The 17,967-nt window shown below is 41.3% G+C and overlaps 1 protein-coding gene across 4 annotated transcripts; it reads right to left on the reverse strand.

Annotated features, from left to right (window-relative positions):
• Positions 1 to 3,710: 3,710 nt before the first annotated feature.
• Positions 3,711 to 17,905, reverse strand: HNRNPA2B1 (heterogeneous nuclear ribonucleoprotein A2/B1). Of its 4 annotated transcripts, none has more exons than XM_054161195.1 (13): positions 16,220 to 16,563; positions 12,551 to 12,661; positions 11,372 to 11,518; positions 9,875 to 10,085; positions 9,538 to 9,639; positions 9,372 to 9,452; positions 8,710 to 8,772; positions 8,139 to 8,258; positions 7,753 to 7,875; positions 6,716 to 6,798; positions 5,634 to 6,560; positions 5,267 to 5,397; positions 3,711 to 4,436 (listed from the first exon to the last, which is right to left on the reverse strand). In XM_054161195.1, exons 1-10 carry the CDS (start codon positions 16,229 to 16,231, stop codon positions 6,737 to 6,739), a joined length of 1,032 nt encoding a protein of 343 aa, XP_054017170.1. In that variant the 5' UTR covers positions 16,232 to 16,563; the 3' UTR covers positions 3,711 to 4,436; positions 5,267 to 5,397; positions 5,634 to 6,560; positions 6,716 to 6,736. The 4 variants fall into 4 exon arrangements, with proteins under 4 accessions (XP_054017170.1, XP_054017167.1, XP_054017169.1 ...); XM_054161192.1 differs by lacking the exon at positions 16,220 to 16,563 and adding an exon at positions 17,702 to 17,905 and having other exon boundaries at positions 3,713 to 4,436; XM_054161194.1 differs by lacking the exons at positions 5,634 to 6,560; positions 16,220 to 16,563 and adding an exon at positions 17,702 to 17,905 and having other exon boundaries at positions 3,719 to 4,436.
• Positions 17,906 to 17,967: the final 62 nt, after the last annotated feature.

Genomic DNA, 17,967 nt, shown 5'->3' on the forward strand with positions numbered 1-17,967 from the left:
TTTTCCTCACACCTTCACCTACCTACTCAGGGAACACAACACTGTAGACAGAATTCAGATCACTGTCCTGCTTTTTTCCCCGTTCCCCACCATTTTTGCCCCAGACCCAGCGTACTTTTCAAGTGTCTTTCCATTCTGTGACCAGCCTGTGTTGAAACAAAACCAACCCCAAACATTGTCATCTTGGGTAGAACTTGAATTTTCACATCTTTAAATTATTTGTTGAAACTCAGCTACACAAATCAGGAGAGAGCAGGGTTTGTGGTAAGCTTTCATCCCAAGATAAACGGCTCCTGAATCTACTTTTACAATGTTCCTGTAATGTCCTTTCAGCCTATGTATGAAAAGGAGACATTGTACAGGAAGCAAGCAGCTATGCAGGAAAACAGCTGACAGAAAACTTCTAACTCACATGGTTGGAAAAGGTGGGATCCTCCTGACTGAAGTTTGTCTTAGCTTTCTTACTGATGAGACTCAGCTTTAAAGAAACCAAAATCCCAAGTGTACAAACCAGAAACTATGCTGTGTAAAAGGACATGTGATATCAAAGTTATTCTGGAGCCAGGTGTCTAGTGAAAAAGCTGTTAAGGCTGCATCCTGCCTCACTGAACATGAACACAGAGAAAGGCATCTCTGAAGAAACAATGAAAACACTTTCAGACTTGTTACACTGCTGGCAAACTGCAAAGCCGAAGATTGTCGATTTACCTGTTGATAATGCAATTAAAAAAACACAACACAAAACCGAAACACCAGTGTGGGAGTTCTCCTTATTGTTCCCATGGTAAAGCAATCTGTAAGACTTGAGTGAACACTGGGTTTGTTACATTAATAACGAAAGGAACAGGTTATCAGATTATCTACCAGCGGTTACAAAAGGTCCGACTGAGCGAGTACAGAGGAAAAACAGTGGGTGGTGGGGAAAGCACAAAGAACGCCGATTACCTTCCTCATTACTGCTGGTAGCAACGCATAAACTCACTACAGAACATTCTCACTGCCCTTTGATCACCCCTAGAGAAACGCCCATTAAAAACAACTCAGTTTAGCACTTCATTAGAATGCAATACCGCGAGCATTGTTCGCGACACTGGCGTACAGGCACACCGCAAGTAAGCGCTCACAGGCGACTGGAGGTGTATTGCTGTGACATGGCATCACTTTGACCGCTGACAGGTCTGCAGAGAAGTACAGCATCACCTTCTGGTTTATTTAACAGACGTGGCTTTTTACAGAAGACTCTTCCTGCTCAAGAGCTTTTACAATCTAGTTTTAGACGAGGTAACCAGAATAACAGAGTAACCTCATCGAGACCAGTTTGTCGGTTTTAAGTTTGTCCCAAAATACACACACTACACTAGTCAGAAGTAACGGTTCTAATGGAAATATTCAGGGCACGAGTAGGTGGAAGTCCACAAATGAAGCAACAGGACACTTGGGACCAGGTTCTAGTGAAACTATTTATTACATCAATCAGATATGACACATGCGACCGTGTGGAGTTGTAGAGTATGTCAAATGCACTGCAACTTGATAACGTGCTACAGCTACTGGAACTCCAGTAAATGCTTCATTCATTTTCATACAAGAATTCCCCAAAGTGGACCAAGAAAGAGCAGACCACGTAAGAAGCAGGGGGGAAAGAGCATGGATGTGTTGGCGAGAACTCTGGGTAGACCACAACCATTTTCTAGGATGTGCCCATAGTCACATTCATACAACGGAGCAGCATGGGAGGTCACACAAGCCACTTTGTACACAACTCAAGTGCTGTTGACCCAGTATGTTCATAGCACCTGCCAAGCAAGTCACACAACCATTGAAACACTTCTAGTGTTGACAAATAAACCAGTTCTTGCTACATTAACTGGAATAACACCACAAACTTCTGATGCAATGCAAATCAACACTAGCTGTAAAGCAAGAACACAGCTGATAAAAGAAACAGTATGGGTTTTGGTAAAACAGCTCAATGTTATCCAAGAAAAACCCTTCCGTGTCACACTCTTGCACATTCCTACCAGTGTTGCGGGATAAATGAGAAGAGAAATTCACACCTTCCTTAGAAGGAAAAGTAACACCATCACTACAGGATTTCACTGGCATCATGCACTCTGCTTTGCAAAGAAAACAAACTGCTAAAGCTACAGGGAATGTCTCTTCCAGTACCTTCTCAGCAAATCCTCCTCTTTCAAATGTGGTCAAGCTGTCAAAACACATTCAGCCGACAGCTATTTCAATCCTTATCCGTGTTTTTGGGGATTTGGTTTTCCTTCCCCAGGAGTGGTATGACGACATCCCCATGTATTCATCACAGTAAGAATACAGTCTTCCTCCCCCACAGACAACCAAGTTCAGTTCCTGCTAGCTTTAAAATATTAGTATTTTTTTATTGTTTTCCTAAACACTTTCCAGCACCCAAAGCACAAATCACATGTGAGTGAGCAAAATTCAGCTTTCACTGTAACACACAGAACACTGTCTTGAGTGGCCAGGATCCCAGTAATGACCTCTTTTCACCACTTTTAAGTAACACACCGTTTTTTTACCCCTTGTCCCACACTGGTTACCAACAAGTTGTCTTTCACATTCTTTCCTCAGTTCGCTGCAGAGAAGCATTTGCTGGGAATGAGCCGGGCTTAGTACTGACATGATCCTCAGTTGTTAGTACACCGAAATGTACTGACTGGCAACATGCCCCTTACTTTGAGAACAGTCTGTAGAGTGACATAACCCCAACTTCTTAGGAATTAAAAAGTAGGACCACCAATTCACCACACACTGTTGTTTTTATTCAAACCTGCCAGCTTTCAGGATCAGGCTGCCTGAAAATGGCGACTTCCCTCACTGAATTCATCAGTGAACCCTGTGATCGTCACTGACTTTAATTATTAACACCATACCATGAAAGAAAAGTCATAGGTCAAGAGTAAGACAAACAAGAAACTTTGATTCAAATACTCCACGCTTCCAAGACTTTAAGTATTTTTTGCATCTGCTGTACCTTACACTCCCTTCCCCCACTGCCAGAACATCAAAATTAAAACACCCTCATTGTGGAAAATGTAACATACTTGAATAAATCTTAAACCTTTTTGCAAAGCCGCTGAAAAGATTGTACGCATCTCAAACACACAAAGAATCATTCACCTCCTTTGAAGTTTGTGGTGTTTTAACACCATGTGAATGTGGACTTGGCAACTGTAAAGAAAATCTTCAATCAACTAAATCAAAGTTACAGGGAAGAAGGCAAATTCCTCATCATCTAGTCAACTCATTCTGTTGGAAAGAAGAAAATAAAGCAATTTTGTGCATCTTCATTTTCTGCTTCCGCTGCAGCCCACTGGTGACCTATGCCAAGTATTTCAGAGTTCAACTTTAAAACCAGGAAAAAAAAAGTCATCTATAAAACCTTAAATAATTCTGAATTATATAAAGAAGGTTAAAGACATCATGATTCTGCCAAAGCAAAGCACGTAAAATTCCAGTTTAAAAGAAACTGCATATGTAGGCAACACGTTCAACAGTACAGACTGAAGGTAACTTTCCTCAATTACATTCCCAACTGAAGCTTTCCCAAACTTATTCAGTTTGATGGTTTTTGGGTTTGGGTTTTTTTGTGGTTTGGGGTTTTTTTTCTCCGCAAGATGCAGCTATCAGTAACACAGTTCTGGTAGAGCAGGAACTCTACATTCCATGCTAAAAGCTCTTTACAGAATGAAAATACTAAAAAGCTACTGACCTATCACATTTTGACAGCCTTAAGTGGTTAGTTTCATTAACAGGAAAGGAGGAGTTAATTTTATAAAGTGATATAAAACACAGCCAGAAAGCTATTTTAAAGCAATTGTGTCCAACAGCAAAAAGATCAGCATTTTTAATTTGTAGCACTGTTTCTCCCAACAGGGACACAGATGCCTATGGTCAGATACAAGTTCTGCGAATACACTTGTCAAGTTGACTTGGTTTTAAATCCACCTTAAAATGGAGTATTTCCAATCATGAAAGGGTCTAAAAGCTGCACATAAACATTATTTAATGTTAGACACACACTAGGTTTTATTAAGCATTACACTAGAACTACTTTGGTATAAAAAATACTTTATTTTAAAGCTATGAAAGTTATAAAAATATGTAGTTAAACTTTCTACTCACAGAATGTTTGCTTGTTTTAACATTAGTGATTTGTTTCGCCTAACAAATCTGAATTTTATTAGAAATGTTTACAAGACATTATTACTATAATTTTTTTTAAAAACCCAGCATTACAGGGAGCTGTACTAATTGTGATGTTTTATCAGTATTCATTTAACCTCTAATTTTTTAATGAAGGCAGCAAAAAACAACTATTTTCTGATGATACAGAATTTCTTATTTCTTGAAGCGTTTCTGTGGTTGACCACTTCTTCATTAGTTACCTGCAGCATGGCACCTTCCTGCCAAAGAAAAAAAAAGTGTATCTGAAGATGTTTATCACATATGTCTAAACCAAATTACCAATAGGGGAACTTCAGCCTTTTTTGTTTGTTTGTTTGATTAAAAATAGTATAAGCAGTTCACTGGTGTGTCTGTAACACAAAAGGAACAGGACTTTGGTTAGCTGAGTCCACGTTCTTCAATGAGTAGCCTTTTAAAGGCAATGGCAGTTTGAAATGAGGGCATTTTTGGTTGCCTTTTTTGTTGGGTTTTATTTAAAAAAAACAAATCTAACAGAGTATGCCATCCTTACTCTGAAAAACTCGTTACTTCATGGATTTTCATTAATTTGAGGTGCAAGCATTCAATGTAGCAAGAGTAAGGCTGGCTGAATTTGGCACTAAGGTTTACTAGCTGCAAGAACTATAAAAAATGGTGGAAACCTCAACATTCTAGCCAATTCCAATTTACACAGTGACATTGTACACTTGTGAAATACCACCTGCAGTTTCATTTGAAGTTTTCACTTCCTCTCCTAAAGAACTGCTTATGCAGTTGTTAAAAGAATGGACGACACATTCCTTCACAGAGGCAGATGTATTCTGTGGTGCAATTTTTTTCCTTACACGTAAACAGTCTACAGTAACTTGGGAACCTTCAGGATGAAATGTGTTATATAAAATAGATTACAGTAGACAAGACACAACAACAGAGTTCATTTTCAACAGCACAGAACTAGCTTCATTGCATTACCTTGCAACCACCATAATGCACAGACTCCCAAGAAAAAAAAAATAATGTTGTAGGATGCAAAAATAAAGTTGTATGATTTAATTAACTTGTGACCTACCATTTTAACTACCAACACCAGGGATGGAACCCTTGCAAAGCTTTACTAATGGACACTTGCAGGTCTCATTTGTTCAACTGTAGCAGTGTACAGTGGCAGCAGTCTATGCTTGTCCAGGGTTCATATCATAGCTAGATTCCAGTAGGAAAAAAATATGTTAAGTAGCTGAAATTAACATAAATTTGTTTGTAAAAAAATTTAATACAAGAAAACAGGATTCTCAAATTTCAATTGGTAATTGTTAACTCAATTCATTGCTATGTTAAACTACATAACAACAATCACTATACTCAAAGAATACTGTCATACAATTATTAGTTTCTTGGTTTTGGAACATTAAGAAAGAAAAAAGTAAATAAGATCTTACCTAAAGAAGTTTAACTGAAGCTTAGAACTACTTTGCTCTAGACCCTCAGCCTTCGTTGGCATCCTTATCAACTACTGTAGTTAAAGCTTTGCAGAAATACAGCGCAGCTTTTTAAGACTGGCTGAACTTAGTGACGTTTTCAAGAGTTCTCTTGTACTAGACCTGTGTCCCTGGAAGAGTACCTCGCTGGGGATACTTCCTTTCCTTGCCATTGAAGAAGCAGCATCTAAAAGATCTAAAAAGGTGTTTCTCCTTGCAGAGATATCCCTTAAGTTATCTAGATACTTTAAACCTGGTAATTTACAGACAACATACTTTTTTTCTGACCAGCATTTAATTTTACATGTACAACAATAGCTTTATAGAATTTGTGGGACCTTATACTACCCACTCCTTGCCTTATTTTACAATATTTAAAAAAAAAATCTAAAATTACACAATATTTCCTTTAGAATTATTTTATTAAATCATAAATGTACAACAGCTTCTTAACTCTACACACGCACTTAAATTTTTAAAAGGAAAACGTTATGTCTTATTACACCATGATCCTGGCTAATAGCTTTTCAAAACTTTGAGAAAAATCTTAAAAAAGGTTTCACATGTCACCTGAAACTTACAAATTTAACATTATCAAAGGAATGCTTCTACACTTACAAAGACCACTAGAAAGAAACAACAATTAAAAAGCTAAGAAACTGTCTCAAAGGCATTTTTACAATCCTTCCTCCACAGTAAGGTAATGTTATTAAATAATCCAAATCCATTCACAAAATGGCTCTCTGCATCTGCTCTGGTGTCTTCTGCCATATCACTGCATATTTATGCATGACTGAGATAAGTGTTTCCTTAACATTGTTATTTCGATAACCTGAAGCTGTTCTGTTACCTCTGGGCTCTCATCCTCTCCTATTTATACAGTGAAGCCTGTTTCAACAGAAGTAAAGAGTAAAAAAATAGGTTATGAAATTATTCATCTAACCATTTTTTAAAGGAAAGATAATATGATCCTAAAAAGCTTATAACTCCTGCAGCTACTCTCAAGAATCACTGCAATTTAAACATTTATAAAATATACTTACCCATGGCATGCTTGTAGAAACTCAGTAACGGCTCCTCCCTCCATAACCACCACTCCCTCCACTACCCCCCGGACCATAGTTCCCTGCAAGTGCAGAAAAACAAGAAACAATCAGTACATCAGTAGAATTTTGAATTCTTCCTACAGATTAACATCCCCTTTGCTCCCAGAGACTACATATACAAGAGATTTTAACATTTTGCTGTCTGCCAAGAACTACATGCTGAAACCTTAGAAGATTCAAGCGTCACACGCCATTTGATGCGGTGCACTGCCTTGGGCCTGGAAGGGCTCGCTTTATTTGCATGCTAAGCCTTTTAAGAAAGGGGTTTATGTTTCTGTTTCCATCTCGTAAGCTTTACACACCATATTAAGTAACACAGACAACAAAAAGCAGAGTGCATTAGAAAAAATTAACACTGCAACAAGGGGGCAGGGAGGGAGGAGGAATCCAAGTTTAGTGGACACTAACTAGACTCTACGAACAGCCTGAGTTGATAGAAAAGAACATGTAATTTGCCTAGCATCTTTACGATCTGGAAACAGCAAAACATTTCATTATATTCTAGAAGAAAAAAAACAGTATCATCATTTATCTCTTAAAAACCAGCAAAGTTTCCTTGAGACAAGCTTTACAACAGCCTCAAGATGAGAAACTGCAGCCAACTTGCAAAAAGGATGTAGGCATTGCAGTCCATCCATTGCACAAGTTAGCCAATGTCTACAGATCAGTCTCACACTCATACAATGGTTTGGGTTGGAAGTGTTCTTCAAAGGCCCTGGCTCTAACATGAGCTTGACACCTTCCACTACATTGGGTTGCTCAAAGCTCCATCCAACCCAACCATGAACATGTTGTTCAGGCATGAGGCATCTATGGCTTCCTGGACAACCTGCTCTAGTGCCTCACCACCCTCACTGCAATGTATTTCTTCCTTGCACCCATCTTCATCTATCCTCTTTTGGCTCCCTCCCACATCCTCAAAAGACTAAAGCCCACCCCTCTGGCTCCAAGGCAGGTCAGGACGTATACAGTACCTCCACCATATGGTCCCCCCATGTTCCTGCTGCCACCAAAATTTCCACTCTTCATTGGACCGTAATTTGAAGGTTGTTGGTTATAGTTTCCAAAATCATTATAGTTTCCACTTCCATAATTGCCTGCATTATCAACACAAAAATGAACAAATTCCTAGGTGAGATAGAACATGTACAGTGTTCACATCATTATCTCATTAGAATTTTAATCACAGAAGTATTCCAGCACTGTATGTTACAGATTGCTTTTTCTAACTATTTCATACTATTTGGAAAACAAGAGCTTCCTCAGACATTTTTACCCAGCACCCCTCCCTAAACCCCCCAGTCTCAAATGATTTGTACTTATTTACAACTGAAATGGTCATTTCAAGCCAGTAGGTTACCTCCTCCATAGTTGTCATAACCACCTCCATAGCCCCCACCCTGGCTGCCATATCCAGGTCCTCCTCCACCATATCCTCCTCTTCCACCTCCGTAACCAGGACTGCCACCAAAGTTGCCACCTGTGACAATACAATCCTTTGAAATAAGCTTTTCTCTGTAAAAGGCAATCAAATTCTACAACATCAGAGGGTATTTATCTTTTTGTAAGTCTACAGCTGAAGGGTAGAAATTTCTATGAACATTGTTCCTAAAAGCACATACCAATTCCCACCCTAAAGGAATTGTGACCAAAACCCACCAGCCAGACTGCCTACAAGCCTCAACTGAAAAATGATTAATTAAAATCCTGGTTTTCCAGCAAATTTAAGAAACACTGCTATTCTAAGAAGAAGAAAATGGCATGGTTATATGAAAAATTGTGTGGTTATTTCTTAAAGGTTTAACATGAGGCAACAGTCATGTGTGCTTCTTTAACCCAATGGCTTTGGCAATTGATACAGATGGTATGTAATGTGAAAACATTTCTGCATGAGAAAAAAGCAACCATCACCACTTAAGTAGTGAACTAACCTCCAGGTCCTCCACCATATCCATTATACCCATCACCAAATCCACGGCCACTTCCATACCCATCTGTTGGAGGAAAAGAAAAATAAAAAGCAAATTATTTCATCTGGAGCTAACTAAATTCTCAAACCACTGTCACCTTAACGACCAAACTGCAGGGATTACCAATTAAGCACACAGAGCTGAATTTAGAAAAGCATATGTGAATTAACACATCCAATCACTGCTCTACATTTTCCTGCATTTGTAAGACAACCTGGTTTTAATTTCAGACACTGCCCTTCCACTGCAAGTCATGCAAGTGATGCATAGAGTAACAAAGAAGCCTCTGAATTCCTTGCATTTAGGTGAATTTTGGTTTTTAGTAAAATACAAAACCCAACCAAACCAAACCCACCCCCCTACCCTCTCCAACTTCATTTTACTGAATATCCACATAATCAATTTGTGTACTACCAAAGAGGTTTAAGTTATTTAAAAACACACACACACACACACACTAACTGCTGCAGCTGCACTTAAAACTAAAGAGCAGTAGCCTACAGGTTACTGCAGTATGACAGCATAAATAAAGGGTGGGGTGGGTGTGGAGAAACACAGACCCAAAAAAAAAAACCACCCCAAACCCCACCAACAACTGAAGGGTACAAATAGGCCTGTCTTACCAGCTCCCCCTCTGAAATTGCTGCCAGGTCCTGGACCAAAGTTGCCACCACCTCCACGTGCATCACCAAACCCAAAGTTCCCTGTAACCATTTATAAGCAATGAGATTGTGGAAAGCGAACATAAAAAAATCAAATCACTTGCCACTACCCATTACTTGTACTTACCTCCTCTCCCACTCCTAGAATTTTGAACTTCCTGCATTTCCTGTCTAGAGAGAGCTTTCCTTACTTCTGCATTATGGCCATTGATGGTGTGATACTTCTGCACTGTAACATTGTAAGATACCATCAGCAATTAATAAGGAGCTTATCAGGCTTCCAAAAATTAATTCATTTCCAAATTAACCCCTACATATTTCTTCTCATTAAAAAAAAAAAAAAAACCCAACACACTAAAATACCACAATTTTTAAGCAAAGAAGCCAGCAGTTATTTAAAATACATGTTCCCATACAATTCACCAGAACCATCAAAGGAAAAAAATGACATGAAGCTTACTTACATACTATTTTATCCACGGGGTCATGGTCATCAAATGTGACAAATCCAAACCCTCTTTTTTTACCAGACTGTCTGTCGGTAATGATTTCAATAGTGTCAATTTTTCCGTATTCCTCAAAGTAGTCACGAAGGTGGTGCTCTTCAGTGTCCTCTTTAATACCACCAACAAATAGTTTTTTCACAGTAACATGAGCACCAGGTTTTCCAGATTCCTGTTAAAAGAATCCTTTACATTACCGCAAATAAAAACAATTCCACTAATCACTGTTCTGCCAGGATTTCAGGAAAAGAATACCGAGGTTTTCAAACAGTGAGGTAGCCCTCTTACAACACATGTCCCTGCAACCTTGCTTCAAGGGCCTTCTAGAAGAGAAGTAACATGGGGTAATTTGGAGGTTTTTTCCTCCCCTCTCTATGTCAAAGCCTTAAAAGCACTGAAAAAGATACAGACAGAAATGCTATAAAATCTAAACATATTTAGACAAAACATTAAGATCAATTGTTCTGAAATACTTGCAGTTCTTTGAAACAAGTAGTTTCTAAAAACAAAGATGGATCTGCTTCCTATTTCCCCAACAGCAGTGAAACCCACATTCCACTAATGTCGACTACAAAGGCTCCTTCAATCTCAGCAAATCCACAGCTGTGCATTGTAACCCCTTTGCAAAATAGGAAGACAACTCCTCAGATTCAGGGGTTATTTTTACACTAAGCACCAAACTGTTGCACTAGGTAAGAAATTACTTATTCATGCATTCTGCAGGAAATGGGAAGAAAACTAGCATAGCTAACAGGGCTACCAGTGGTTAAAATTTCCATTTCCCCTTGACCTCTGGGATAGCTCAGTAAATTTCAGTTAAACAGTTCAAATGTGCCGAACATCCATCTCCAACTTTAAACTAGTAAACCCTCCCAGACCTCTCACAATGTGGTAAAACAGAAGACCTAAAACTTGGACTTGCTCCTTGAGTATCTCTGTAAAACAGTAAACTCACTAAAAAATTTGACAGGTGCCCTGCATTCCTATGCATACAATTACATGGCACCCTGAAGTTCAACACCAAGTACACCTGGGGCTAAAACCAGTGTAGTCCTAAGATGATTCTGTACATCATCACTGGAAAAGTATTTTCTGTATTCTCTGATTTTAGCCAATTCAGTTTTACACATTTTAGAAATAGCAGAGGGTCAGAAGACATTGATGGGAGTTCATTAATTTGAGGTTTAGCAACACAACTGTTTCAAGGAATAGTTTGCATCATTAGAGGTGCTCTGGTATGCTTCCACTAACAATACTTTTGAGACTCTAGTTGTATCCCTTGCATGACTCTTCCACCAGAATAACTTGGCAATTCATTGTAATGATTTTATTTATGTAACAGCTTCATTTGACAGATCTAAAGTGTGGGAAATCATGCCCCAACTACAGGCTTAACTGTCCAAAACAGAGATTCCTTTTATAAGGCATAAAAACTACTTGTTTCAAAACCATGCTTACCTCTCTGGCCACAGCCCTTTTAGGCTCAACCACCCTTCCATCAATTGTGTGAGGTCTTGCAGCCATAGCTGCATCAACTTCAGCCATGGATGAGAATGTTACAAAACCAAACCCTCTTGATCTTTTGCTTGCAGGATCCCTCATTACCTACAAACAATAAACACATGGAAACCATTTCTACGTGGTTTGTGTTAAGCTTAACACTAACACCAGTATCACAGTATAACTAAGGTTGGAAGAGACCCCAGGGATCATCAAGTCCAACCTGTCTTCACAGACCACATGACTAGACCACTTAGAGAAAGCAGGTAAACATCTTCCTTGATTTGATTTCAAACACAATTCTAATGAAATAGCAGGCCATGCTGATTAAATACATGAATGACACTGCTTAGTATGAAAGACATTGAAACCATTGTTATCCTCCAGGACTCTACCTGCATCTCAAAGATGCTGCTACATTAATGACATGTTAATATTTATGTGGTTTGGGTTGGGGTTTTTTGTGTTTGTTAGGTTTTGGGGGTTTTTGTTTAATTTAGAACTTTTTTTTTTTTTTAAGTTTTCTGAAGATCACAATTTAAATTCATGTTACGAAAATATGTACTCACTGCTCCCAAACAAACTCAGTGGAAAAACTTCAGCAAGAGTCAACTACCTCTGAAGGTACTTAAGACATACAGGTAAGATGCTTACAAACATGGTTTAGCAGTGGACTTGGCAGTGTTATGTTTGTACTTGAACTCTACAATCTTAAGGGTCTTCTGCAACCTAAACTATTCTATGGAAGTATCACACAGAAAGACATCCTTTTCCAGCTTTTTGGAGGCTGCTTACCATGATACCAATTTTCTGCCAAAGCTTATCAATCACACACATGTAATAGAGCTTTGTGTAAGCACTCCTCCCTAATGCACACTTCAGCATGTGCCCAAGTTAAACTGCTGAATTTATTGGTTAGAGAAATCCAGGGTTTACAGAAAATATAGTAAGAATGATCCCCAACTCTTACCAACAGATTTTGCAAGGGAAAAGTCTGTGCACAGCTTCAATGGACTGGACACTTAAGGAAATTTAATATTCCATCTTTTTCATTAAACTATCCAGAAAACAAACTCCCCACTTTTACAATTTCTAAACATTCTCTGTCATTGTTGCATACTGGCACACCAAACTTACCACACAGTCTGTAAGCTTTCCCCATTGCTCGTAGTAACTCCTCAAGCTCTCCTCTGTTGTTTCAAAGCTTAAGCCACCGATAAACAGTTTGCGGAACTGCTCCTTTTCCCTCTATGTCAAAAAAGAAGATTACATTAACATAATTAACAATATCCTCTCTGCATCAGTGTCATCGGACACTAAGTCTCCTGAGAGTCAAAATCTTTCAGGAATACGTTTTTCAAAATTAGGTTTGGCTCTTAACTTTCTCACACTGCTGAAGAAATTAAGTAATTTGGGCACTTTTACTACAGAGATTTTAATACATTCCTTCTTCCCATCTCTCCCTCCAAATATTAATGAGGGACACTACACTCAAAGACTTCCAGAACAGTCCTCTCAAAGATCTTTAGAATCTTAAAAGAAAATGAAAATAAAAAACAAATCCAAAGTTCGTATTACAGATAACATTAATCCATTCACAGACTGATTGTATTCCAAACAGCCTGAATTGTTGTACACAAACACTACCTTGCTATTTACCCAAAGCAGTAAAAATTAAATTAACATACTAATGATAGCTAAAAATGGAGCCTCTGTAAAATTAATCTGGAAATAGAGGTAAACCTATCCACCTTCAACAGGCACAGTTATCAAAGCTAGGTGGGTTCCCTTTAAAACAGAAATGTGGAAAGCATCTATACTCACATACCCACAACATAATTATGCTTCCAATAAAACTTTGTTCTATTACCTTTCAGAGAAATTACTGCTGCAGTTGTTCAGCAGAAATTTCTGCTGTAATGACAAGTACATAATTAAAAAATCTAGAACCAACAAATAGGTATTGTATTTATTACTCTGTATGTGGTATTCTACCAAAGCAGAAAGGACAACCTTCCAGCTTCTACTAGTTAAAAATACTTTTATACTAACTCATTACAATAATTAGACGTCATAGTTGTAATTTTCTACACACAATAGCATCACTATATCGTGAGGTTTGCAATTTCATGTCAAACTGCAACAATCACTAAAAAGGCATTAAAGTAGTCCCTTTCCACAAAATTTAAGATTTCCAAATGCTGTTTGAAAAAGAACAGTCCTGCCAGGGACAAGAGAACTCCAATGTAATTAGTTAAACTTTACAAACTTTACACCACTACACGATTTTAAATACACACACTTGTTTGGGTATTTAGTTTTGTGCCTTCTCTAGGATGGTAGATGTTTTACAAATAACCTAAACACCTCCCAGTTATCTGTAACTCACCTATGCAGCATGGTCAACTATGCACACACAGTTATCTTAAATGTCTATTAAAAACACTTGGAATTGCTATTGGATCTAATGTTTCTTTTTTTCTTCTAAAGGAGCACAGAGGAAGCTAGCACTGTCTCCTTGTACAGACAAGTAAAACTGGACACAAGTTTAAAAGCAGGAAACCCATGTTATGTCAAGCTCCCTTTTTACACTTAGAGTTAAAAAAATAAAGGAAAAAATGTTGCATACCAGACTTGGACTGAAATTTTATGCTGCAAGTCACAAATTTTTAACTTGAGCAGGCTAGCAGAGAGAAATTTCAGCAATGATTCTGAAAAAACGAACAAAGAAGCAAAAACCCCACAACCCTTCCAATTGGTTCAGTTCTACTTAAAAATTAGGGAACTTGCATACAGAATGTGTCTTCTATGGTCCTATGTAATTGGTAGTTACGTGTCTAGTAATGCACATTTGTATTATAAAAATAAAGCAAGTTTAGTAGGCAGGTAGGATTTTTCCAGAATAAAATTAGGGTTACCTTTAAAACATGTAAATAAAACTCAAGGGAAGAATGGAATCTATCAGCTGTAACAACTTTTTTTTGTAAGGGACAAAAGTACCATACATTACTCATTAAACTGTTAATGCTCATTACAGATATATAAATTCGTTGAAATGGTAATTTACCATGTACCGTTACACAGAACATGCCGTACCCAGAACAACATCCAGGCAGGACATGGAAGTAATGAAATTCATTACCAGTTTTTCAAATAAATAAACAATGTGAAAACATCGTGAACACGATATTCCACTCATACACGCAGCCTCTGGATGTAGAAACTACTTATCTTAAATGTGGGAGTTCAGCCTAGGATTAACCTCTCACCATGGTCCAGAGAGCTCTGACCATCTGAAGTTTATGCTGAAGCTGTAAATTGTATGCTAAAAATTATCATTACTGCAGTCCCTCTCAAAATCTTGATGTAAATCCTCATTTGGTAAAAACTCTACATACAGCCCATTCCCGCTAAGGTCCACAATATAAAAGCTGATACAAAAACCTCTCTCCAGAGTTTCATAGTACACTCTGTGGCAGAAACAGTGCAAGATGAAATCAATCTTCATTAATGCTTATTTTAAGCCTTCCTTCACAGGCTTAAAGCAACACTTTCAAAGCACGGCCTTTGCTGCAAAATTCATCATAAGGGCAAGGAAATGTATTCCATGTAACAATAACGTGTGCACAAATACTCCAAAGCTGATCACAGACTTCTCCAGAGTTAAGAACCTGAGTAATAAAAACAGTAAAGAGACAAACAAGTGGGATCTCTGAATTATGGCTACACGCGCTAGGCCTGCTGAAAACGTAGCTGGCTTTCACTGGTACCGAATTAGAAAGACACTGCTCGTTCGCTCACTTTTCGCCCTGGCCCAAGCACCCAGTTAGCTCCTCCACGTTCTACACGGCTTTGCAATCCAACAGAGTGGTTCTGCCCCTTCCCCCACTGCCTGATGGCGGTGAAGCAGCTTCCGTGCCGGCTCCGCCATGTGGCGGACCGCAGGAAAACAGGGCCCCTGGAGCTAGGAGGGGAAAATGGCGCCCAGAAGCAGCCGCCGCCCCCAGGGACAGCGATGCGGCGGGAAGGAAAGAAATTCTGGACGCACCGAGCCCAGAAAGAGACAAAATTGAAAATAATAATAATAAATTTAAAATCCCGTTAAACAAAACCAAAACCATTACCCGGCTCTCTTCAGGGTACAGAGAAAACAAATCCTGCAAACTGCTTCTAAGGTGCCCTAACACAGACGGTACCGGGAAGAGCTTGTAAGCGTTTTTTTATCGCCCACGCAAGATACTAGACACTGCAGTTTCCAGCCCGCCTCGTATTCCTTACTACCCCTTCCACCTTACTCGCTTTCTCACCCCCGGAGTGATCTTCACCTCACGCACGGGCGAATCTCGGCGCCGCCATTTTAACCCCCCCTCCCTCTCCACCACCGCCATTACCAGCAGCGCCACCCCGGCCGGTCAGCACCTAGCAGGGCAAAGGCGATTCCCCAGACCGCACTCTGACTGACCTCCATAGCCGTATGCCCCCCTCCTCCACTACCACTTTAACGGCGGCTCGGCTAACGGGCAAGCGATTTGGGAACTCGCCAACGGGCCATGCACGGCTACCACAGCTTCCGCCTTCTCAGCCGCACGCTAGCCCCAACTGCCGCTTCTAGAACCTTCCTTGCCGCTAACGCCTCCTTCTGCAGAAAGATACCCAGCCCCCTAACCCGGGGCGCACCAACAACAGCACCCACAAGAGATCATTACCCGGTCATAACGCCCAGACCCCGGAAAAATTCATTCCGTACGCACAACCAAATACGACACCCTCCTCAAATCAAGCGCTTAGTTTTCCCTTTTCACGTACCATATTCTTCATGGTTTACGCGTTCCTTCTGCAGAGTACCGTACGGTTAGTCAGTAATGGCTGCCTGAACTGTTACGTAATTTGAAATTGAGCTCCGCGCAGAGCTAGCGCCCTCCTCCAGCCCAGGCTCGCTTCCGAGGTTTTAGGTTTGCTTTTTTTTAAAAAAACAAAAAAATAAATGCTTGAATCTCGATCTTAAATGTTTTCAAAAGGGCAGCAGTTCTGTATAACGCCCCTACGTGTTTTTATCACGTAATAAAAACTCATCAACTCTGTTAGTAATGGCTCTCTCCGAAATGAGCCGAAGGAGCCGTCGTCGTCTAGCTTATCCGCTTCGACAGTCGCCGGAAAAAGCCGATACGAGACTAGAAGCCCATTCGACTCCCTTCGGTAATTTCCGGAATTTGCCGAAGCAGACAAGACTGACGCTCGGACCGCGTTCGGCAATTTCCGGAGAAAAAAAGACGCAGTAGTCATCGACTATCCAGCTCGTTCGGCAATTTCCGACAACGGAAGAGACTCGCAGTACGTGCCGAGCGGAGCCGAAACGCCCCGATCACACCTGGCACTGTGCCGCTTTTTCTCCGGAAATGGCCGAACGGCCCCGAGAGCTCAAAACTCAGTGCGAGGGTTTATAATTAGCCGAAGGCGGCCTCGTATCGCTCTCCCATCCCCTGGCCATTGCCCTGCCCGCTGCAACCCGTGGTACTGACTGAGAGCAGGCGGGAGCCTAGCAAAGCACATCCCCGAAGCCTTCCCCTTCCCCCTCTGCCCGTGCAGGAGGAAGTGGTTAACTACCCAGATTTTGGCGCCAGCACCAATACATCACGGGGGCCAGGAAAAAGAAAGAGGCGGACTGCGCCGCAGCCTGCTCCACTTCACCCCGCACCGCCTACATCGGGCGCGCCATCCGCTCTTGCACCCTATTCATCCTTTCTTTCCCCCATCCCTCCCTTTTTTCCCCTCTTCATCAGGCCCGCACGCACCGCGACAAAGGGTGAGTGCTGCCTCCCCGCGCCGTAAGGAAATGGCGCTGGAAACTGCTCCTTTCTTCCCGCCCCCTCTTTTCCCCCCTCCCCAGCTTCTGGGGAAAGCCAACACCGATCAACGCTCCTCACCCGGAGCAAAGCTTCTCCTGCCGATTCCGACTGCTTTCATTACCAATAAATGAATCTAAGTTCCTCCCCCCACCAGCATCCTCGCCAACAACTAGGCCTCCCCACCGCAACGCGGGAAATGGCTGCGCTCCAAACGGCCCCCTCAGACACGCCGCAACAAGCTTCAAACACACCCCGGCGCTACCTGCCCACCCTCCCCGCTCCTTGAGCTTGCCAACGCCGCCCCTCCCGCATCGACTGAGGGCCTCGCTTCTACGGGCGGCGTCCGCTCAGGCCTAATACGCCCTCATGGCGGCGGCCATCATGGCGGCCGCAATTACCGGGTGCCGCGGGCCCGTTCCCCCGCCCGCCGCCCCCAGCTTACCCAGTCGCTTTCTCTGTCGCCGCGAGGCATCTTCCTTCTTTTGGACGCCTGACGCGGTCCTGCGGTAGCCCCCCGTTGGAGAGACGTCTTGGCCCCCCTCCTGTGCTGGCGGCGACGACGACGGTATGAGGTTGCAGCTCGCGCGTAGGCGGTGCCGTGTGCTCTGCCCCGTCAGCCGCTGGCGCGCAGTGCTCGGCCAGCCCAGCCCCACCAGCCGCCGTGCACGCCCTGCCCTGCGCCGCGCTGCCGCCCAGCCGCTCCCCACC

The sequence above is a fragment of the Dryobates pubescens genome, chromosome 4 (genome assembly GCF_014839835.1).
Source record: "Dryobates pubescens isolate bDryPub1 chromosome 4, bDryPub1.pri, whole genome shotgun sequence".
Taxonomy (NCBI): Eukaryota; Metazoa; Chordata; class Aves; order Piciformes; family Picidae; genus Dryobates; species Dryobates pubescens.